Genomic DNA, 25,634 nt, shown 5'->3' with positions numbered 1-25,634 from the left:
AAAAGCATTATTTCAATAAATTATTGTTTCGAGATTTTAATATATGAAAATATTATAACTCAAGTAGTTTTTTGAAATGTATGTACTAAATTGGGGTACTAAATTCACATCCAAAAAGAGGATTCATGCCTTCTTGATCATATCAGCTGTTATCACTATCGAGTTCTCACTTCTCAGAAAAAAACATAACCTCACTCTTGAATCCGTTGTTTGTTCTTCTATTTGAGGTTATGTCTTAAATTTAATATTTAATAATAGAATAACATTTTTCAGTGTTAGATATTCCTGATTTTAAAATTATAATCTGAACTAATGATTAATAATTTCCTCACAGAACAAGAAAATGAAGTTAATTCGAACTCTTCTTTTCTTTATTGTGCTCATCATGCGGTTTTCAAGTTTTGAGTTTTTCTCAATGCACGAAATGTTTTCAACAGCTAAACGAATGATGAACTGGGAGTCATGCGATAATTATTGGGTAATGGGAGATCTAAAAGGTATGTGACGATGAAGCAATTGAATACGCTTAGCCACTATAATTTAGTAAAATATTAAGATATATTAAATACCGTATGAAAATAAAAGAAATTTTTAATGTTACAATAATGAGGTGTGGTCATAATGCTTAGCCATGTCTACAAGTGAGCAAATCAAGAACAATAAAAACCGTCAAAGAAAAACAAAAGGTTCGAGTCAAAACACACAAAGCATGCGATGAAACATACAAGCAGAAGAAGCAGCATAACTAAGGCAAGAAGTATCAACTTGCAATCTAAAGATCATGAATAATAAAAATTCCTTAGAAAATAAAAGCGGTTCTCGTGAAGGAAAGCTATCAGTCTCCTCATCAAAACTGTCCCATGCAGACCCCTGGCTGAAACTGGCAGCTTGTCTACAATTCTGGTAGATGAGGCTGTTCTGGATCCTCCCAAATCTACAATATGGCAGGTCCAGCCTCAGCCTGTTTCTGGTGTCATAGCAAAGCACATCATCACTGCTAGGCAAAGTATAGACACTGTGGAAGGTCTTTATAGCTGATCTGTAAATGAAAACTGTGAGAATCTTCTCACTCAAAAAGAGAGGCCTACAATATGCTAGAAAGTTGTGAAATCGCTTTTTGGTGGTTCGGAACCCACCTAAAACTGTAGGTTCATTTTCATATCTCATTGTCATCCGCCTCATTGCCCACGCACAAGCCTAGAGTTCATGTGAGCATCACCCTCAGCAAAAAAGTTATGTTTCAAAAACCACCACCATATCCTCGCTGGAATTTAATAGAAATTGTTTGATATTTGGAGCTTCTCTATTTATTTAGCGTATGGCAGATACACACCACAGAATATAAAGCTCATGAGTGTCAAATGTCTACATATACACTATATTTTTCCATTTCTTCAAGTTGTTGTGTAGTTTTCGGTCAGGAGAACATAAGCTTGTCTGACCGCCATTAGCTTCTCTATGACTGTACTATACTGTACTTGATTTTTATGAAATAATCAATGAACTTTTGCGTTTAACTTTTCCAGGTTTGCAAGAAGACTTGAGAACACATCTATTTGGACAACCGCTAGTCGAAAAGGACCTTATTTACGCCATCGGAGCCCATTTTTCGAAAAAGTTCGACCAACCTCTTCTGCTCAGTTTCCATGGCAACGCAGGAGTCGGTAAAACATACGTGGTACAGTTCATTGCAGCAAGGATGCTCCGCAAAGGAATGTCCAGTATTTACTACAGATCCTATGTTGGCAGTGAACATTTTCCTTTGGCTTCCCACACTGAAATTTATAAGACAGAACTGGAGAATGAGATCAGAAGTGTGACTAGTAAATGTAAATTTTCGTTATTTGTTTTCGATGAGGTGCATAGGATACATGGGGATGTACTGGATAAAATTTATTCGTTAGCTAGGGCGTCAAAGCTGCGGAGTGAGAATTATATTGATATGGGGTGAGTAAATAATACTTCCAAAAATTTGCCTGGTTGCACAAAAATTATTTTTTAACCATGATGAACCAATCAGAGAAGGCCTTTTTGATAAGACGATTGGTTCCCGTGGAATTAATCACAATTAAAACTTGACTGGCTTTTGTGCAACAGGCACTTGGTATTTTTACCTAATGCCTTGTCCACACATTGGCCCAGCGTAGTAAGCTTGGCCGCGTTGGTCTTGCTATACACACTGCGTGCCCAATCAAGGCCAGCGTTAGCCAGCGACCTACCCATGATAGAAATTGAAATATTGACTTGAACGAACACAGTAAAAAATATTAAAAACTATGGAAAAATGTAACGCAATAATAGTTAATAAAAATCAGGCATAATAGCGACTCAATTACAAAGAAAAACAGCATATTGACTTGAACGAACACATTGAAAACAAATTAAAACAATAAAAAAGTAGCACAATAATAGTTAATAAAAAACAGGCCTGTAGCAACTCCATTACACAGAAAAAAACAGCAGATCAGACAACAAAACAGGAAACAACACGCATTGGTTTTATTCTAACAGAACTTGAGTTTCATTATGGAGTATTTTATTACCCTCTATAAATTATAAATGATAAAAACAAACTCATCTAAAATGATAAGTAATAAAATGTACAACAAATTTATCTTTAACTCCTAACGGAGTTCTGTCAATTCAGAATGAATAACAGACTACAGGACACCATGGTTGGACCATCATCAATCATGGCAGTTAGGCCTACTTTCTTGCCCGCTATTTTTCAAACATGCGGATCTCCATGGTTTATGGTTAATTCACCGGACCTCGATGGGATATGGTTAATTCCAGTTGATGGGATAAAAATGTATCACGTTCTATTCATCTAATTCATTCCTGATTCTACAATAATATATTTTTCGCCCCACTTGGATGTAATGAGCTGGTTTTCGTGCGTCATATGGAGGCCGAAAATGACTGTTTTCTGACCAGGCCGGTAAAAGTTTTACGGCCCTAGGGCTGTAAAATAACCTTGAAGTCAGCTGATTCTGATTTGATGTGAACGTGTTTACAAAATGGTTTATGAAACGGGATCAGTTTATGCTTCTAGAGTTGAATAAGTATTCTGCAATAAGATAATATCATTTTATTTGGATGAATAGATTTATATATTATAAATTATTCAAATTCGATTTTCAGAGTAGGATAGAACTTCTAACCTAAACTTCCGAAGTCAACGACAACAAGCATTGTTAAATTTCAGTGCTAAAACAGCTGATCAAAAAATTTTTCATTATTTGTGTTTATTATTCAAGAATCAAAACATTTATAATAAAATCATCTTATTGTCAATTGGAAGAATAAAAAGTATAAACTCAACCTCTTACATAATTGAACATAATCTTTTAGGTTACTTAGACAAATCAGAATAAAAAATAAAAATACTTGGACAATTTCCTGATATTCAGATTACCTCAGATTTGCTAGAGCTATGACCTTCCTTCGCTTTCGGAAGTGCCTAATAAACAATAAATTATTCTCATATTTATATTGTTTATTTTTCTGTGTGGCGAAAAATAACGTTCTCACCTTGGGCAAAAATGTGTTTCTGGCTCTCAATCTTTTCTAGTCCTCGGCCTACGGCCTCGGACTTGAAAACCGATTTCGAGCCAGAAAAGTCTCATTTTCGGCCCTAGGTGCGAAATATACTATTACAAGAAGTATAAATTTATAAAGTCTATCTTCCACCAAAGGGAGTCTAATTCGCTCCAGCTTTTAATTGAAGATTATTATAATTATTATTAATGATAACGGTTTTATGTATGATAAAATAAAAAACAAGTAAGTTGTTTCTGAACACTTCTACAGTATTTCTGATTACAATGACTGTACAATTATTAATTATTTCTGTTTCTTCATGAAAATAGGATTCAATATTTGTTTTTAATTTTTAGGAGATCTATCTCCATTTCTGATAACAGTGTTCAATTTATTTCAGTTTCTTCATGAAATCAGATAAAATATTCTGATTTGTTTCCAATTTTCAGGAGATCCATCTTCATTTTCCTTTCAAAATACCGGCGGTAAAATAATCACTGACCTCTGTACCATTTATAAAGAGCAGGGAATTCTACGCAAAGATTTTAATCTGGTGGATTTTGAAAATTTTTTGATCCAAGAAGCTAACAATGAAGGTTAGTCACATCATTATTCTTAATTTTTCAGTATTTTCTACAAGTGAGGGGCCTAGATGCAAAAGTCACACTCTCCACTTTTCCAAATTTTTGGGAAACCGCAAAAAACTGTTTCATGATGATAAAATAAGGATATTGTTGCAAGTTTTTTTTCAAGCAAAGCTTGAAACCATACCAACTACTCGCACACAGCTTCAATAAGTTGTTGAATTAGATAAAACAGGAATTTAACTTCAAAATACACAAAGTGTGAGTTTTGTAGCAAAATTTGGTTAAATGTGAATTTTGAAGCAAACTTACATGGAGAATGTAAGTTTTGTATCAAAATAGATGGGATACAACACTAGAACCAAGAAAAATAAATCGCAAGTGATTTGTGATAACATTCTTACCAGGAGGAATAACCATGAAAAAATAAACAAGAGTATTTTCATACATGTTTAATACATAGTAGTAGAAATAAGAATGACATGAAAAATAATGATCAATGTATGACATCAAGCATTGATGTAATTTATTTCCTGAAATGGCTCACATGTTGGCTCTTCATCTTCATCAACAGCTCCATCAATATTTTCTCTATAGAAAATCAACTCTTTATTTTGCCTCCACTGATCATTGTAGTGTTTTTCCAACAAATTATTCACATCGTCCTTTTTTGTTTGTTTTAATGAGTTAGATTTTGGAATGATGAGTGGTTCCATATTGAATATCACCATGTTTTTTGCAGCATTTCGCTTCCACTTATCAAGAGATATTTTCTTCTCTCTAGTCATTCCAGTAGAAATCTTGACTTGTTCTTCCATTGAATTCCTTACTACTTGGATATTGAACTAATTCAAAATAATAATATAACAAATTGAAGTGGACGATCAAAACAAATGAATCTAACCAACAAAAGTGCAGACCGGAACAGAGCACTGAGAGCAATGAACTGAGCACACCCATGATGCTTTGCAACCTTCAGATGCCCTGTGATTGGCTTAACTGGAGAGTGTGAGTTTTGCTGCAAAACATCGACTGGTAAATGTGACTTTTGATCCAAATCGTGATTTTCAATACAATTTTTAGGTCTGTAAAAGTGAGTTTTGCTACAAAACAACCAGACAGTCTGATTCCCCTTTAAAATACGAACACAGCCATATAAATAACTCAATTTCTCAAAAAAATGGAGAATGTGACTTTTGCATCTAGGCCCCTCAAGTTTTGTGTCCATATATTTTACAGCTGATGATAATCAGCCAATTAGAGAGCTTTATGCCCTGCCAACTCGTCTGAAAACGAAGTCCGAATTGATTGGCCCTAACTCACCTGTAAATGTTACAGTTTGGAATTTCATTACAAATTTGTCTTTATTTATATTAGTGGTGATTATATACTAATCATCTATTGCTACTTTATATGTGAATATCGGGGACCGAGCTTCGCTCTGGAGTACAAAAGCATAAACAATTTATTACAAAAGAAGAAATCATCATAACATTCATACAGAAATGTTCTATCTGCGGTAAATTGAGATTAATTCCCAGAGGAATGCAAAAATTTCCCTCACAAAGGCCCAGTTGCACAAAAGCCGGTTAAATTTAATCCTAATTAACTTCACGTGAACCAAATCAGAAAAGACCATTTCAAAAAGATGGATCTACTGGAATTAATCAGGATTGTAAATAACCCGGCTTTTTTGCAACCGGCACTAAGTACCTGATTGAATGATTACAAAAGTTCAACAGCTGAGTCATAATTTTGACTCAGTCCCACACACATGAACTCGCTCACTCACTTCCATCACCAACAGACTACCAAATAATTATTATCATCTGTTTTTCCAAGGATGAATAATAATTAACCGTTTAATGTCGTTCAGCGATTTTTCCCAGGGATGAGACCTAGTGCAATCGAATCTTTATATTATAAACTTACTATGTTCTGAATTTCGTGAGAATTGTTAGAGCCGTTTTCGAGATCCGGTGAAATATAAACAGAAGTTGCTCGTTTAATAGTATAGGATACCCTTGTTTTCCAATTATCTCACTTGTTTAAAACATGTTCTAGTTATTCAATCAAATTTTGTCTTGAATAATATTGGTGGTGGTTATACAGAGTGTGTCACGGAAGGTGTAACAGCCGAATACCATAGATTCTTCATGATTTTTGCAACAAGAATTTCCAGTAAAATTTTCTTTTACTGACATATATACATATGCACTCATAGGCCAATACAAAAATTAAAAACATTCAGAGTCAATAACTTGTTTGGCCTATGTAGCCGGGAGACATTGCTGTGTCTGGCCTGCAAAATGTGACCTTCAAATTGAGAGTTCAAAATCCACTCAAACTGACCTTAGTTTTCGAGATACATCGATTCTAAGATATTTTTGAACAACTATAAAACTATCTAATTCCAAGTTTATGGTTTGAAAAAGGAAGAGATTTCAACAAGATTCCTCTAATTTGATCCTTTGTTTGAATTTTTTATGAGCGGTCAAAGTTGAAAAAGTACTTTCGTCAAGTTCAAACCCAAATTTCGAACAGTTTGAGCGCTTATAATAAGTTCAAAAACGTCAAACAAAGATACAAATTATATGAATCTTATTGTAAAATTCTTTTTCTTTTCAAACATATCCTTAGAATTAGATTTTGACTGATAGTGTTCCAGTTGTTGACGTTTTTCAAAAATATCGATATATCTTGGCCACCAAAGTCGATTTAAGAGAACTTTCCTGTACATTTTTTGTTGCAAATTTCACGTGGAATCTATGGTCTTCGATTGTTACACCTTTCATGAAACACTCTGTATACTGATTATCTATTGTAACATTTTTATTTGATATCAATCCTTCATCCTAGTTATGAAAATAAATAAAAATAATCCTTCGTATTTGTTCATTTTTATGTGCAGGTCCCATATTAAAACGGTATTTCCAATCCTACCTTTTGGCTATTGGCTTGCTCATTCCTACCCAATTCTTCCGTCGTTTATTTCTTGGTTAGTAGTTTTTTATCATCATTCCTCTTCTTCACTTACCATTTTCTATATTGAATTGAAAATATATTTATTCACAATCATGTACATAGGAATAGTATCAATATTCATTAAGACAAACTAAATGCCCGGTTGCACAAAAGTTGGTCAATAATTATTATTAAACGAAAATCCAAATTAAATGCTGTAAATCACCCCGAAGACTTCTGCTACTGCAAATATTGACAACAGGGTAAACAGCTAGATGGAATTTCGATGAGTGCTACTATACAAAAATTATTTGTCAGTCCGATTTTTGTATAGTAGCGCTCATCGAATTTCCTAGCTGTTTATCCTGTTGTCAGTATTTGCAGTAGCAGAAGTCTTCGGGGTGATTTACACCTTTTAATTGGAATTTTCGTTTAATAATAATTATTCATTAATTAGCATTTGAACAAATGCAACTTACAATTTATTTCTATTTGTGAAGTTGGTCAAATTTTAATCATTATTAATTCCACGAGAATCAGAGAAGGCCTCTCTGACTGGTTCACGTGAAATTAATCACGATTAAAATTCAACCGGCGTTTGTGCAGCCGGTACTTACAGTTCTAAAAATCTAATACAATTCTATTTTTTCAACAGGAGGTTTGAAAAGCAGTGCCCTTATAGCTAATGAGTGCATCGATCACTTCATCCCGTTTCTGCCTTTAGAAAGAGAGCACTTAGCTGCATGTGTTAAAGCTACCATGAAAAGAGATAACGTCACTCGAATCGAGAATCAAGAGGATTTCATTGAGTAAGTATTTCTATAGAGAGAAGAAAGACTTAAGGTCAACATTTAAAGTCCAAAAATTAGAAACCAGAAGATCCATTAGAGCATTAATGTTATTATATGAAATTCTAAATAATAATATATTCATGCCAGATTTCATAAATTTGTTAAATTTTCATGTTGAATGCAATAGACCAAGTCTTAATATTATGCTATTTCAAATAACGTTTGTCAGAACCACTCACCGTTACAATTCCTACCTAAATAGAACAGTAGACTAAACCCATTCCTTGACCACTTCTATGATCGCTTCAATACATTCAAAAAATCTTGTGAAAAATTATGCTGCTCAAATGATGAATAAATTATTAGTTTTGAGCTCTACTAACTCTTTTTTTCAACTGTTTCTTCTTTCTTTTTATTTAAATATTTTTCATCATATACCCCTTTACTAACTTTCCGGAATCCAACCAATATATCGTTCTCTTCTAATCTTATTAGTTATTCGACAAGTGCCTACAATAAGATTAAGATGTTTTCACCTAAGATAATAACTATCAACTCTGGCTGACGGCTTCGGTCATGCCATAAATTTTTTGTGTTGCTTTTGAATTATTTGGATCGAACTTGTATAGCCTAGTGAATTGTGAATATTTAATGAAGTGCTATATTAATTTGTTTTCTCTTATTTTCTTTTTTAATTGTAATGTTATGCTATCAACTATGTCATTAAGGCTCGTACTGGAGTTTGTCTGTGAGCCTTCCTATGTTTTATGAAATAAAGAAATATCATAAGAAGATATCCCATGGTATAGGGCGTTTATGTTGCAAAATGCTCTGTTAACTGAAGCCGATAGTCCTAGTATTTGTTTTTTGTTAATCTTTGTCAATCTATGTGACGATGGTAGTCTCTCATACTGTGCCGTTCTTACACTCTCACCCCAACAACACAGTAATAATAGACAGTAGTCGTTGGCTTGAGTTAACAAAAATCGGCTTGAAATTTGGAACATAGACGGGCTATACCATGGGATGCCTTCTCATGCTGTATGCTCTCTATGCTTATACACTGAACGTTGAGAACAAATTGATCGAATTGATAAAAACGTTGTAATAATAAGATGATAACGGATAACAATAATTTAGTTAGCCAATTTTCCAATAAATTTTACTAAATATGAACTGTGAAATTATTGATCGATTTTAACATGAAATTTAATAAGAATAATTTTCATTCCTTTAGTGCACACAAACAAACAATGCTGTCGGAAACGTCAAATTAAAATTATACATTGTAAATACATTCTAATAGAATAATAGTTATTTGTATATCTAGAGTGAAAAGTACAACTTTTTCTCCCTGTGGGAAAAAGTTTGAAGCCCGAGGCGAAGCCGAGGGCAACAATTTTCCTGAGGGAGAAAACGTATTTTTGGCTCGTGATGCAAATGATATCATTTTAATAACTTACGTATTGGTGACAATGTTTCCTAACAACATAACCCAAAATCACTGCACTATCTATCGGCAAAAGTTGTAACAATTATATCAGCTGGGCGTCAACCAAAAATGGCTGACTCCAGATCACGCGGTTCAGATTTGAATTGCAGATCAAAAATATTTTGTTGGCTGGTATTTTGAATAGAATATAATATTTTTAAAATTGTATAAATTTTTATCGTCTACTAATATTAAGAATATAATATAATGCAAACATATATTTCATGAGTTGATCAAATTTCTGGTTGTGGTATTGAATTCAGTTGACTCAATGACAGATACCTCTATTATGCTTTCTCATCTGAGCTTAGACCTTCTACCCTATTACAATGTAAGTTTCAAAATAGAGATGCTTCCCATGTTATTTAAATGGGGCCACTTTTCCTCCCTAGGGAGTTTTTCTGTTTTTTACTACCGAGAGCGAAAAAGTGACACTTTAGTATTATGTTTTAGGGAGTAAAGTAAGTACTTTAGACAGGAGGTGGAGGAAAAAGTTTTATTCCTTCCGGGCTCATACAATGCTATTGGAAACCTAAGGTTTAACCTTAGGGTTTATTAACCTTAAACCTTTATTTAAGGTTTCCTCCAATCAGGAATACGTTTCTTCAATGAACAACTGTCTTGTATCCACATAAATCAGCCTAGTTTTAACAGATTACCGTACCTTCTTGGAAAGGGGTATTCAAGATTATACCCTCGATTAAACGCATTAAAAATAATCCAATTCAATTTTTATTACTAAAGATGGGAATTTACTGAGATGTTGCAATTATTCAAATGCTGATGAATTGATAATTATTATTGAACGAAAATCCCAATTAAATGCTGTAATTCACCCCGAAGACTTCTTCTACTGCAAATATTGACAAAAGTGTAAACAGCTAGATGAAAACTCGATAAACGCTACTATTCAAAAATTAATTAATTTATTAATTTCCATAATTGATAACTCCCATTTAGCTGTTTACCCTGTTGTCAGTATTTGCAGTAGCAGAAGTCTTCGGGGTGATTTATACCTTTTAATTGGGATTTTCGTTTAATAATAATTATTCATTAATTAGCATTTGAACAAATGCAACTTCCAATTTATTTCTATTTGTGAAGATGGTCAAATTTTAATCATTATTAATTCCACCGTGATTCAGAGAAGGCTTCTTCGAAAAGAAGTCTTCTCTGACTGGTTCACGTGAAATTAATCACGATTAAAATTCAACCGGCGTTTGTGCAGCCGGTACTTACAGTTCTAAAAATCTAATACAATTCCATTTTTTCAACAGGAGGTTTGAAAAGCAGTGCCCTTATAGCTAATGAGTGCATCGATCACTTCATCCCGTTTTTGCCATTAGAAAGAGAGCACTTAGCTGCATGTGTTAAAGCTACCATGAAACGAGATAACGTCACTCGAATCGAGAATCAAGAGGATTTCATTGAGTAAGTATTTCTATAGAGAAAAGAAAGACTTAAGGTCAACATTTAAAGTCCAAAAATTAAAAACCAGAAGATCCATTAGAGCATTAATGTTATTATATGAAATTCTAAATAATAATAATAATGTATTCATGCCAGATTTCATCAATTAGTTAAATTTTCATGTTGAATGCAATAGACCAAGACTTAATATTATGCTATTTCAAATAACGTTTGTCAGAACCGCTCACCGTTCCAATTCCTACCTAAATAGAACAGTAGACTAAACCCATTCCTTGACCTCCCCCCCCCCCTCTATATCCGCTTCAACACATTCAAAAAATCTTGTGAAAAATTATGCTGCTCAATTGATGAATAAATGATTAGTTTTGAGTTCTACTAACTCTCTTTTTTCAACTGTTTTTTCTTTCTTTTTATTCAAATATTTTTCATCATATACCCCTTTACTAACTTTCCGGAATCCAACCAATATATCGTTCTCTTCTAATCTTATTAGTTATAATTATTAGTTATTCGACAAGTTCCTACAATAAGATTAAGATGTTTTCACCTTAAGATAATAACTATCAACTCTGGCTGACGGCTTCGGTCATGCCTAAGAATTTTTTGTGTTGCTTTTGAATTATTTGGATCGAACTTGTATAGCCTAGTGAATTGTGAATATTTAATGAAGTGCGATATTAATTTGTTTTCTCTTATTTTCTTTTTTAATTGTAATGTTATACTATCAACTATGTCATTAAGGCTCGTACTGGAGTTTGTCTGTGAGCCTTCCTATGTTTCATGGAATAAAGAAATAGCATAAGAAGATATCCCATGGTATAGGGCGTTTATGTTGCAAAATGCTCTGTTAACTCAAGCCGATAGTCCTAGTATTTGTTTTTTGTTAATCTATGTGACGATGGTAGTCTCTCATACTGTGCCGTTCTTACACTCTCACCCCAACAACACAGTAATAATAGACAGTAGTCGTTGGCTTGAATTAACAAAAATCGGCTTGAAATTTGGAACATAGACGGCCTATACCATGGGATGTCCTCTCGTGCTGTATGCTCTCTATGCTTATAAACTGAACGTTGAGAACAAATTGATTGAATTAATAAAAACGTTGTAATAATAAGATAATGGATAAAAATAATTTAGTCAGCCAATTGATTACAATGAATTTTACTAAATATGAACTGGAAAATTATTGATCAGTTTGAATTGTAATTAGGAATACGATTATTTTTGTATCTACATAAATCAACATAGTTTTAACAGATTACCGTACGTTCTTGGAAAAGGGTATTCAAGATTATACCCTCGATTGAACGCATTAAAAATAATCCAATTCAATTTTTATTAATACAGATGGGAATTTACTGAGATGTTGCAATTATTCAAATGCTGATGAATTGATAATTTTTATTAAACGAAAATCCCAATTAAATGCTGTAATTCACCCCGAAGACTTCTTCTACTGCAAATATTGACAAAAGTGTAAACAGCTAGATGAAAATTCGATGAACGCTACTATTCAAAAATTAATTAATTCATTAATTTCCATCATTAAGAATTCCCATTTAGCTGTTCACCCTGTTGTCAATATTTGCAGTAGCAGAAGTCTTCGGGGTGAATTACAGCATTTAATTTGAATTTTCGTTTCATAATTACTATTTTATTAATACCGTAATTGTTGTGTTTCATGAGATGAAGAATTTCTTGTTATTTAGTAGGCTACAGCCTTTTTTAGAAAAAAAAACAATTTAAATGTAATTCTCCCATGGAATCTAACAAATTATATTCTATTTCTATTTCAAGTAATATCCTTTTTTTAATAATTTCTGTTTTTATTTCAGATCAGTTATCGATGCAGCCGCTACATTTGAACCGGAATCGAAAAAATATTTCGCCAAAAAAGGATGCAAAAGGATAGATCAAAAAGTGAAATTTCTAGCTTTGCAAAGGACTACTAAACAACTATTGGATACAGATGATCGTGATGAATTGTAGATGTTTTAATAGCATAATAAATCAGGACCTCTTATATACTACTTGTATATAGGAAGTCCTGACAATATTTTATAATGAGTAGAACTATGAAGTTGAACTATGAACTATGATTTATAGAACTATGAAGTTGGATGCATGAATTACTTCTTGAAATTCATGAATTTGAATTTTGTGAATAGTATCATGAACTTTGAATATTGTGTACTAAATCATAAACTTATCAGTGACAATGAATGCTCTGGCTGAGCTTCAAATAACTTGCTGGTGAGGTTGGTATCTCAGTAATCTGTACTATAATAAAGTAAAGAAGTGGCTTATACACGTACGTTATAGGACAATTATGTTTAACGCATCATCACGTCTCAACTACCCAACTCATTAATGTTGTTCACTGATACTCATATGTGCAAATCCCTTGAGTACTCATGATTATTTAAGTTTCAAATTGATATGATACTTTAACCTCTGTCTAATTCTATTTCATGTTTTATTTAAGTTAATTTGATTATTAACACTGTTTTATTCGAGTCTAGTCCAACCCATAAGCTAGTATTAATGTATTGCAGTGCCTTTACATTCTAATTGATACTTATATATGAAATAAGATTAATTAATGAATAGAAACTTATTATGTAGTGAATTAATTAATTAAACCTGATAGTATTGAAATATGTAAGATATTTACTTGAGCTAATAAACTACAACCATAGAGAAACAATAGCGTAAGTAGATATCCCACGGTATAGGGCGTTTATGTCGCAGCTTTTGCTACAACTTATTAAAAACAGTGAAAGTCCTCTTAACCTTGAAGTATTTTTGTAAGATATTTACCTGAATGTGTTTGACATAAATTGAAACATGACCAGTATACAGCCCTATTATCATAGTGAATAGTTATTGTCTTTTTCCTTTAGTGCTACTTTAAAATAAATAGAAAATATAAACCTGAGTACCCTTTTGAATAGTTATTTTTAGTAGGGAGCAAAGTGAGACTTTTTGGGCAAAAGTTTGGAGCCCGTGGTAAAGTCAGGAAATTTCAATTGATAGAGTGAAGCAACATAACCCAATTTGTTTGCAAACTTTTTTAAAAATTCGGAAAAGGAACAGTTTATTCTTTATTGATTCATACAATAAGTACATCATTAAAATGATAGGGAGAGAAAAAATAAGGTAACCTTGGGCTATTCCTCTCCCAAATTTAGATAAGGTTACACATAGTTTTGGACTAGGCCTGTTGGTCCATTTTTAATCATATATGACTTGTGAATTGTGGAATGTGTAAATAAATAAAAATGAATTACCTCTAGGGAGGAAAACATGTCTTTTTTATTGATTGCCCTGTTTGTAAGCTACTCAATATTAATTGAAGTATTATGCTTAATGTATAACATATTACAAACTTCTATAAAATCGTGAATTGATTAATTAACTGTTTCAATCAATTCTTGATCACCTTATTCATCTAATAATATCAGTAGAATTATTGAAAAAAAAAAATTGTTGAATAAGAATAAAGCTGCGTTTAAACCAAAGTTATTAACAAAATGTTTATTTTTCCGTCCTGATAGATTCTATTAGATTGAACGGAACTTGACAAACACATATGCTCATCATGTGTATGCTAAGTTATGTTTAATTTAATAGAATCTATAAGGACGGAGAAATAAACATTTTGTTAATAACTTTGGTGTAATTGCTTTAATATTGCGGAATTTCTTCATACTTGAAAAACACTAGGCCTATTTTATTTTTGTAAAATCCACATTTATTTGTGGATGTGACAAAAATAAAACTGTCCTTCAAAATGTTTTGAGTTTTAATGTGAGGAGTAAATAAAACAACAAGTACAATCTTTCATGAATTTTATTTGCAGAATAAGTACAAAGTGTTGATATAGAGTGGAGTTCATTAGTACTGATATTATTGAATAAAAAACTCATTTAAAACTCAACGCTTTTAAATCAGTTTCATTCAAATAGAAACATTATTTATAAGAGAATTCTAATTCAAGATGTAAGCTACTCAACGTACATGAACTATCATTATGAATCTTACAGCATGGATAATAATTTATTATCTAAATCATATCAGAGGTAAGAACAATTATTTATTAGGCTATATTTTATTATTAAGGCCTACTGATGTTCAGTTTTTATGATAGTTACTAAGATGTTACCTATTATTTTCTAATGTTTTAGAAGCTATTCTAATAATTCAGAAATACTGTTTTCTTGAAAAAGCCTGAAACTAGTCGTTGAAATATTTTAAAGTTTTTTTTTATAATGAAGGGTACCGTACGATAGTACAAGTTTTTATATTGTTTTCATTAATTTGTCTTCTTGAAGTAACATGAATCTTTTATGAGATTTAGGCCCACTGATTTATCTACAGATTCAATGAAAACAATATTATATTGATTGATATTACATCAATTTCTTTAGAACATTAAGATGAACACCTTCTCAAGGTTATAGAAAATCACTCTGCATAGAACAAATTCATTGAAATAATTCGGTATTATTATCTTACACAATAGCAACTAATAGTATTTTTATGTACATTTTTGGAAATATCTTTTTGGATTTTCATTTTCACACAACACTAGTGTATCATATTTTGGACTTAAATTTTAACACATAATTTTTCGAGAATATCCTTTTGGATTTTCACTTCCACTCAACATTTTTCGGATATCCTCTTGTATTTTTGTGTTTTACCCAACATTTTTGAGAATATCTTTTGGATTTCCGTTTTCACTCAAGCCTTGCAGGTGGGAACAGCTGGTCGTAGGGAATTTTCAGGAAGATCTTGTTGACAATTCCCTTGAGAATTTTCTCGAAATGCTCCTCAGCGTAGGGAATCATTTCCTGGTAGAGAACCTTCCAGAATCGGTTCACGAAAGCCAGCACAATTTGACCTGGAAACAAAATAATTTTTGATGAAACTTGCAAAATTATTTAGATTTTAGAGGTAAGTAGGCTACAGAAGAGTATAGCCTTATTATTACCGTAAAACGGGGTGAATGGGGACGCAGGGGTGAATAGGGACAAAAACTGGGAAAATTGAAAAATTTTCAATAACTTCTTTCTTATCAAATTTTTATAGCTCTACCTAATTTATTCTGATAGAGGGGATTATTCTGTACACATTAATATAAAAATCATCCATTCAACTTGATTTCTATGCTGTCGGCAGCTGTGCTTCTTGTTGCTTCTTTGAACAGATAGAAACGTAACCTGAAAAGTTTTGTCTGGACATTTGAACTGTTTGTAGTCACAAGCTTAAAGTATTTTTCTATGAATTGTACTGATTCTAATAAGTAATAACACATTAAATATGTAAGCTTTAACTGGAATTTAATTTATTCTAGATTTTTTTTGATCTTGACCATTTGGATGTTGAGGTGAGGTGAATAGGGACACTGCCTAAAACTGGTGTTTGCTGGTTTTATAGAAGTTTAAAGACTTATCTTGAGTAGTCAACGTTGTTGAGGAGGAGAAGGAAATTGGGTGCGAGTTAAATTCCAATATGACACAGGGGTGAAAGTATTTATTGAGAAGGTTGAAGAAAAAGTTTCAGGTGATAAGTTCATGGGATCATTCCTTTGACAAGAAAATTCCGTGAAAATGCATACCTAATATGGAAATATTTTCCATATGCCTGCGAATTCAATAAGGAACAAGTTTTAAAAAGTCTGAAAGACCCTTCTAGTAAGAGAGGAAGATATTTTTTCAATGAAGAGCTGATACAATATTGAACTTTGTAGCTTCTAATGATTTAATTAAGGATTTCATTTTTTATCGAATATTTTTTAACTTCAAATTATTTTCTTCTTAGTTTATTTTTATTAAATATATATTTAAAAATATCTTATTCTATTATTAATAAGGTCCTTTGCGTCCCTATCCACCCCATAATAGGTCTGAAAGAAAACTTGCATGCTATACACACTTGCGTCCCCATTGACCCCACCATTGGGGTGAATAGGGACAGCAATAAAAAAATAATGAAAAAGAGGGTGGATGCAAAAAAAATTGTTTAATCCAAGAGATACCTATACCAAGAGTGAAAGCCAGAAGTGGATCACAAACAGAATGAAACAATTTTTGTGAAAGTTATGAGAAAAAAAAGTGAAAAACTGTCCCTATTCACCCCATTCTACGGTACAATAATTTAATGCTATATACTCGTAGGAGATATCAAACAATGATATTGTTGTTTTTGCTGAGGGTAAACCCATACAGAAAAGATATCATAAGAAGATATCCCATGGTATAAGTTGTTTATCTTTCAAATTTCATGCCGATTTTTGTTAGCTCAAGCCGACTACTGTCTAATATTATTGGTTTTTGGGGTGAGAGTGTAAGAACGGTACAGTATGAGACTACCAGCTTCACAAAAAATTACTATCGGCTTCAGTTAATAGTGAAATTTGGAACATAATCGCCCTATACCATGGGATATTTTTTCTATGATATAGCTCAATATAATACTGCATGATGATCTAAATTCAGATAATATAAAGGTGCGTACAGATATACGCGCCGCGAACATGAGAAATTCACTTTTAATCAGCTGATTATATCTGTATTTTTACAGAAACGGTAAGATACAGATATAAAAAGCTTGGCATCAGCTGATTAAAAGTGAATTGCTCATGTTCGCGGCGCGTAAATCTGTACGCAACTTAAGATTCATTTCAAACCGCCTGCATTGTTTTTATAATATCTTCAACATTAATATTCTTCCCAGTCAACAAAAACGTGAGTAATTATTTAGCTACTCAATTTTAATAGATAGCTTTTATAGTGTTAATAGAATAGGAATTGAATAAAATATGGTATCTGGACTTTCTATTTATTGTTCAACGTTTTTCTCGGTTTTGATTGTATGCTCCACATATTACTCTAATAACTATTGAACGCAAGTAAGTATTAGTTAAAATATAAATATAAAAAAGAGTTCAATTTAAAATAGAGTAGTCTAATTGTGGAACATGCAATCAAAACCTAGATGAATAAAATATGTTTTTATTTCACAAGAAAACAAATAATATATGGTACCGTACCTACAATTGTAGATAGGGGATAGTAGAAAATTATTTTCTCTGATGTTGGTTTTTCATTTATTGGCTTTTTATCTCGCTTTACCAACAGAGCAGATATTCGTTAGATATCAGCGAAGCTTCATGAATTAAAATTATCGAATCTCTATAGAGATTTTTCTCTATAGAGATAACTATTGCATTACCGTATATTAGTTATAGAGAAAAAATAAATATGGAGTTATTTAACATGTTTTATTCGTTTATCTTATAACTAGTACCTAGGTGACTAATTAATAACTTTAAAACTAAACACTTAAATTAATGGAATCTTCAAGAATTGGAAATAGGCCCATCCTCGGTTAGTTAAGAATCTATATGAAAAATTTCAGATTAATCAGTTGAGTAGTTGAGACATGATGATGCGTCAAACATAATTTTCCTATCCCGTACGTGTATAAGCCAGTTTTTTCCTCTACTATATAGGTAACCGTAGATGAAGTATTTTAATATAGGGCTATTTGAAAACAAACGGCATGAGTGCTCAAACTAGTTGTGTTTATGTAGAAAAGTTTAATAAAGGTACTAGCTATTTCTATAATATTATTTGACACATATGTTTTATCAATTTATTTAAGTTGTAAACTTACTAAGTTCAGGATTGTCATTGATGAGGTTCGAGGCATGCGCCTTAAGTCCACCAATCTCTGGCCTAACAGTCATGCGGTCTATCCTGATGTAGGTGACCCCGTCATCTACAATTGGTGTACCTCTCAGCTTCCATGTGCCTGTCACCTCGGCTGTAAACAAAAAAAAAACGAAAAAATGTTATTATTTTGCTGCATTTATCAATTTTTCAATCAATTTCATAGCAATACTTTAGTATATATGGACGAATTATTTATTAAATAAAATATTGTCCTTTATTTGGACAATTTATTATTTTATGAAATTGGGATGAAAAGAAGTTTTAGACTGTACTGTAGTCTGTTTCTTTGTCCTCAAGTCAAGTTTATTGTAAATGATAAATAAATATTGAAGTTTACCGAAAAAGAGAGAAACATTTTCATAATTTTGCTTTTATTATTAATTTTTTCATCAATTTTATGGCAATAATTCAGTATATATGTGGCCGAATATTGAAGTTTACCGAAAAAGAGAGAAACATATATTTATACTTTTGATTAATTGATTCGTTCATCAATTTTATAGCGATAATTCAGTATATATGGCGGAATATAGAAGTTTACCATAAAAGAGAGAAATATATTCTCATACTTTTGCTCTATTTATTAATTTTTTCATCTTTTTTATAGCAATAATTCAGTAAATATGGCGAAATATAGAAGTTTACCAAAAAAGAGAGAAATATATTCTCATTTTTGCTTTATTTATTAATTTTTTCATCTATTTTATAGCAATAATTCAGTATATATGGCCGAATATAGAAGTTTAATTGAAGATTAAACTCTTAGATTTCATGTGCCTTCTATTACCTCGGCTGAAAACATCAGAGAGAGAGAAACACTTTCATACTTTAGCTTCATTCATTACTTGTTCTATCAATTTTGAAGCATTTATCCATTTATAAGATATAAGGGAATTATACTACCCTTTTTTGAAATTCATAAAGTACCGTAATAGATTAAACATACAGATTATAACATTTATAAATCTTGTAGGCCTATTTGAATTTTCAATCTATTTTTTTATTAATTTGAAAAGAAAGGGTACTATTTCTATTTTATAAATACCGGTAAGAGTAAAGTAGCCCTGAATTCATAATATTGGAAGGATTCACCAACCCCTGTACATGATTTTATACTCAATAAATATGGTTTCTACTCCAGATTCCATTTTTCTTAATAGAAGTGTTTTTAGTTGGTTCTTACTTGTGGTAATATTGAAATCGCCAGCTCCATTGACAGGGTAGTTTCCAACATGACCCTCCATCTTGTATTTGCCATTGGTCACAATACGGGGCACATAGAAATCAATGTCCATTCCAAAAAAGTTCGGATCGTCTGTCTTCGATCTAAAAAACAAAACAAAAAAAAGCATTAGAAATACAGATCCAAATCCCTATCTAGCTAACATATATGATGTAATAAATAAAAGAATCGACTTATACCATAGCCACCTATAATACATTAAGACTGAGAAATAACGGAGTCAAATTTGGCACCCCCAGCTACTATACAGAATGAGTTATGCAGCTTCAAACATAAAATTTGCAAAATTTTAGCTTTTTAGCTAAATTTAGTTTTTAGCTCGAAAATTTCTAGTTCATTCAGAATTTTGACTTCTTGAATAATTATTAAGTTACTGTTCTAGATTTTTTGATTCTAGGCTCTAATAGTATCTCTTTGATTCAAAATTTGCTCGTTTATCTGAGTATTGAAGAGAATAAATTGTATTTTGAAAAGTGAAAGTGACATAACACATTGTGATTTGGACAGTATAGTATAAATTGGAAATGGGACAGTTTTGTATTTGTGATATTTTGTATTATTTTTACACAATGTGATAAATAAATAAATAAAATAGTCAACCTACTGAAAAAATTCAAACTGCCATATTTAATGAACGGTAGGAATTTTGCAAATCAGATTCCAGATTCGTATTGCTCGCATCGAATAACGTAAGGTCACGAAGTTTGAGCGATTTTTATTCTTCACAAAAAATGAAAAAACCATGGACTAACGATCGTACGTTTTGAAACAGTAAAAAAAGTATCCCAGATTTGGGTGAAATTTTCACCATAGGTGAAGCTCTACCTGAGAAATGTTGGAGCCAAATTTGGCACCACCAGCTACTATAAAGAGTGACTTATGCAGCTTCAAATGTAATGCTTTGTATTTCAAATGTGAACTCACTACAAATAATTAAACACAATAGAATATATCAAATACCCTTTCATTTTTCGCAACACAACTATGGCAGTGTTTGATTAGCAATGGTATTGCTATCCTTATCTATCATTCAACAAAGCGGATAGCGCTATCTCTTTCTCGCTTTGCTCTGTTGCCAGATCGTCTTTCAACAATGTAGAATTAACAAAACATTTCATCTTAGTTATGAAAATTCATAAACATAAAATTTTCTGCTTAATAAAATATAATTGATTATTTCAAACGAGAATGAACAGTTATTACTGTATCAATAAACCTGTATCAGCTACCGTCTATAGAAGACATTGACAAGACAGAGGATCGGCAACGTTGTTCTGCTATCTTTCTCCACTGCCATTATAACGTGGACCTCACTATACCACTTTTTTCCTCATTCTTATATTCTTTTATTCATTTTCTTTCTTTTTTTCCATCGTTCCACATACAAATAACACACATTACAAGCGTGAGACTCACGACAACCAGTCTATTAAAAATTTAGAATTCATAAATAATTGACAAAATATTTTCATCTTAATTATTGAATCATTGAAAAATATAATTTCTTGCTTAATGAAATATAATTGATAATTTTAAACGAGCATGAACAGTTAATATTACATCAATAAACCTGTATCAGCTACCATCTATAGAAGACATTGACAAGACAGGATCGGCAACGTTGTTCTCCTATCTTTCTCCTCTGCCATTATAACGTGGACCTCACTATAGTTTAAACTCTTCAATAGCCATTTTTCAAGTATCACCACAATATTTCTGTTCACAAAAGATAATTGTTCTCATTTTAAGACAACATTGTTCTGCTCTGGGCAAAAAAGTAGGAAATAAATTTGATTTGGTTTGAAATTTGATTAGTGCAGTTGCTTTATCAATATTTGATCGATTTATTGATTATTTTTGAAATGAATTTGATTTTATTTCAAAATTGATTTAATTCGTGCAGTCATGTTGTTCTATTTTTATTTGATTGGTTTATTAATTATTTTTGATGCACATACCTGACATCAATGACCTTGATAGCTGAGAACCCTCTGGTGATGGTATCCTTGAGTGTGACGTCAGCACCTATCACGGGGTCTCCACCGTTGTAAGTCATCTCCAGCTCAGCTATGCTAAGAGGGTCCACGCTTTCAAGTCCCAACTCCTGGATACCAGCTGCAACAAAAATAATTATTCAAAATACAAACATATAAAATTATCGAATGACTACAGAAAGAAATCTTAAGGTTATCAATGTTATGAGACTGGATTCCCTCATAACAGTAGGCCTATTTGCCACCATGGCATTATTTTATTAACATTGGTGTTGCTGTCCTTGTCTATCATACGACAAAGCAGATAGCGCTATCCTTCTCTAGCTCCGCAACTTTGCCAAATCTTTTTTTAACAATGTAGAAATGTAATCAATTAACAGAATATTACATCTCAATTATTATGAAAATTCATTATTTAATCATTGAAGAGAATATTCTATTAACAAATAAATTATTATAATTGACTATTTTTAATGTATACAGCCAATTGTACAAAGACATCAGATATATTACCGGTATCAGGTATCTTCTATAGAATACAGTGGCAAGGTAAAGAATCAGTATCGCTCTTCTTCTATATTTCCCAGTCGTGTAGTGTAATGGGAAGGATATCATTTTACATCCTTTTCAGAGATTCGACAATTATTTTAAATAAAAATACTAAGAAATTATTGTCAAAAACCACAGATTAATTGATACTTGGAAAGACCGGTTATAATAATTATTACCACAATATCAACTACTCAACTACACAAAAAACGAAAATTATTTTTTGAAATACCGCCGATTTATGTAGTTGCATTACAATATTCATTTAACTCAATATTCATGAAGAGTGTATAATCGTTATCCAAATAATTGCATTCACTCTTCATTATGATTCATAATTTTCCAAACTTTGTGAAATTCTTTGAATAATAATAAAAACTGTTCCGGTACACTTTTTTTTATTTAAATTATGTAGATAATCTTTTTCAATATAATTTATTGTAAAGATCATTATAAGAGTGAGAAAAAGTGGCAACTGAAATTTTCAAGTGGTCTAATAAGCGAGTTATGGGTTGTTGAAAGTGCTAACTCCGTTTTCTTTACAGATCATAAACGGTTCCGAATTTTCTATTGGAGCTTTTTTTAATACACTCAGTATATCATTGGCTTTGTTCCAATATGCGTTTTTGCGCGATCTATGTCGAAATTAATAAGCAAGTTATCGAATTTACAAAAAATGTTCCTTTTTTTATTTATGAACGATATGGGGAATAAAATGTTTTAGTTTGGAAAGATCATTTTTTTAATTTTTAAGAGAAGTTTTGTTAATATAGTCGAAACCGTTTATGATCTGGAAAGAAACCGTTTATCTTCAACGACCCATAACTCGCTTATTAGACCACTTAAAAATGTCAGTTGCCACTTTTTCTCACTCTTATAATGATCTTAATAGTTTTATTGAAAAAGATTATCCAATTTAATTTAAAAAAGTGTACCAAACAGCCTTAATAGTACTATCATTCAATGTAAATTAGTGTATATAAGCCAGTAATTATTGTAACATACTTGAATAAAAAGTTTTCTATTCACTCACTTGAAAATTACATTGAATATGTGAGTAAAAATTTTAAAAAGGGTGACTTACTTGATTTTTTTTATTTCTTGATGAATGGAATAGTTTAAGGCTGTTCGGTAGGCCTACACTTTTTTATTCAAATTGGATAATCTTTTTCAATATAATATTGTTAAGAACATTATAAGAGTGAGAAAAAGTGGCAACTGAATTTTCAAATGGTCTAATAAGCGAGTTATGGGTTGTTAAAGTGCTAACTTTACAGATCATAAACACGGTTTCGACTATATTAACAAAACTTCTCTTAAAAACTCAAAAAATGTATCTTTCCAAACTAAAACATTTAATTCCCCATATCGTTCATAAATAAAAAGTAACATTTTTTGTAAATTCGATAAATTGTTTATTTTGTCAAAAATCGCGAAAAAACTCATATTAGAACAAAGCCAATGATATACTAAATGTTAAAAAAAACTCCAATGGAAAATTCGAAACCGTTTATGATCTGGAAAGAAAACTGAGTGAGCACTTTCAACAACCCATAACTCGCTTATCAGACCACTTAAAAAATTCAGTTGCCACTTTTTCTCACTCTTATATAATTAACAATCTTGACAATTATATTGAAAAAGATTATCAAATTTAAATAAAAAAATGTGTTTCGAACAGCCTATGCCATTGTAACGTGAGGCTCACTATACAGGGAAGTATTTTGTTATAAGAAAATCACAAAAATACAGTATAACAACTTCCTATCAGGAAATAAATCTGGTGTCAACAACCATTCTACTACTCTCTATATATAGTTGCATTCATTTAAATTGTTAGGTCTTCTAGTTGTCAATCTATTATTGGCTGACAAAAGAAGCGGAAGAAAGAGAAAAGCTGAAAGAAAAGGTTATCTATTTTTATAGATCTAGTCATCTAATGATAATAATGAGGCTATCTATTCATAGTCAATAACTCGGATTTGAGTGGGTAGAAGTCAAGTTAAGGTACCGTACGGTATCGAAAGTAGGATATAACTTTTTTGAGACATGAAAGTTTGATTAAGTAGAGCAGTTGAGAGAAGCGAATGATGATTTTAAATTCAAGAGATTTATTTATGAAACTAGTGGTTCGGAGCCCTCTTGGAACAAGCGTGTTGATTTGGCTATTGTTATAATTTCAAGGTTCATAAAATTATCAACGTTTATTTCATTGATAAAATTTGTTGAATAAGAATTGATATTGTGGAATTTTTCCATAATAAACTGAATAAACACAGTTTTATTTTGTCAGATCCACATTTATGTATACATATATATTTATATATAGATGTTAATTTGACAAAATAAAATTGTGTTTTTCGTTTTATTTCATTCTTGAAACTCGGACTGGCTGGGCATTATCATAGGAAAAATTTATAAAGAAAATGTATCATAGAAAACATTTAATTTGTATTTTCGTTTCATAAGGATTATTAATAAATAATTATAGCTTATGCCATCTCTTCTCAATGACATTTACCTATCATAAATTAAATTTTATTATTCATTCAGAATAATACATTCATAGAATGACGTTCAGACAGAGAGGTTGAACACATCTGATTGTGGTTGGTATGAAATTGATTAATAATAGAAAGGTATAGAAAATTGAATTGAATAAAGAGTGAAATTTTCTTAGAAGAGTTAAAGTTAAATTCAGATTTTTGGACTGTCCAAGTGTTTAACACTTGGAAAAGTCCAAGTTTTTTAGATCATTAAAAGAAATTGTTTTTTTCTTCAATTTTACAGTGACCTTATTTTGTAATATTAGAATAGGATATATGTTTTATTGTGATCGCTTCTGATGTCTTCAGAAGCATTACCTTCGTCACAATATTCAACAAAAATGTTATACAGTACATACAATACAATAATTAACTTATTTATCCGAGAAGACATCACCAAAATAATGTACCAGATACAAATATAAAATCCATGTTCCATGTGAATCAGTTCAGTACAGTAGATATGACATTTTTGTTCTTCACTCCTTTACTATATTTTGTAATATTACATTTTTTCTCGATTGGAATCGAATCTTAAATTCGAGATCTATAAAACTTTATTATAGTAAATATCAGAGTCATTGATATACGGACAACTTTTTGACTGAGAATTTATTGTAAATGATTGTGTTGCATGTTCAATGGTATCACTGAAAAAACAAACTCTGTAAACAGAGTTAACAGAATTAACAGATAATATAGAGGATATATAAAATTTAAAATAACAGTTTCAAAATAAAGTTTTATTGAGA

At 31.4% G+C, this 25,634-nt stretch overlaps 2 protein-coding genes across 2 annotated transcripts in view; one reads left to right on the top strand and one right to left on the bottom strand.

Moving 5' to 3' along the window:
- Positions 1 to 178: 178 nt before the first annotated feature.
- On the top strand, positions 179 to 14,108 carry LOC111043673 (torsin-1A). The gene is made up of 7 exons (XM_039440335.1): positions 179 to 497; positions 1,527 to 1,947; positions 3,900 to 3,925; positions 3,993 to 4,139; positions 7,039 to 7,125; positions 7,747 to 7,900; positions 12,644 to 14,108. Exons 1-7 carry the CDS (start codon positions 344 to 346, stop codon positions 12,795 to 12,797), a joined length of 1,143 nt encoding a protein of 380 aa, XP_039296269.1. The 5' UTR covers positions 179 to 343; the 3' UTR covers positions 12,798 to 14,108.
- A 534-nt stretch (positions 14,109 to 14,642) lies between these two features.
- The window catches only part of LOC111043679 (circadian clock-controlled protein daywake), a 61,626-nt gene continuing 50,634 nt past the window's right edge, over positions 14,643 to 25,634 (bottom strand). Inside the window, exons 3-6 of the mRNA XM_039439686.1 lie at positions 21,752 to 21,908; positions 19,734 to 19,876; positions 18,492 to 18,641; positions 14,643 to 15,714 (exon numbers count right to left, since the gene is read on the bottom strand). Of these exons, the coding sequence (XP_039295620.1) occupies positions 15,551 to 15,714; positions 18,492 to 18,641; positions 19,734 to 19,876; positions 21,752 to 21,908 (614 nt within the window). The 3' untranslated portion in view covers positions 14,643 to 15,550. The remainder of the gene's footprint in view (positions 15,715 to 18,491; positions 18,642 to 19,733; positions 19,877 to 21,751; positions 21,909 to 25,634) is intronic.

This window comes from Nilaparvata lugens, chromosome 13 (assembly GCF_014356525.2).
Source record: "Nilaparvata lugens isolate BPH chromosome 13, ASM1435652v1, whole genome shotgun sequence".
Classification (NCBI taxonomy): Eukaryota; Metazoa; Arthropoda; class Insecta; order Hemiptera; family Delphacidae; genus Nilaparvata; species Nilaparvata lugens.
This window is presented reverse-complemented; position numbering and strand designations above follow the sequence as displayed.

Bases quoted from the DNA above. Each gene is read 5' to 3' on its own strand.
- LOC111043673 (XM_039440335.1), top strand. From the start codon at position 344: ATGAAGTTAATTCGAACTCTTCTTTTCTTTATTGTGCTCATCATGCGG. The intron at 1,948-3,899 runs GTGAGTAAATAA...TTTAATTTTTAG, and splicing joins GAGAATTATATTGATATGGG to GAGATCTATCTCCATTTCTG. The intron at 7,126-7,746 runs GTTAGTAGTTTT...TTTTTTCAACAG, and splicing joins CTTCCGTCGTTTATTTCTTG to GAGGTTTGAAAAGCAGTGCC.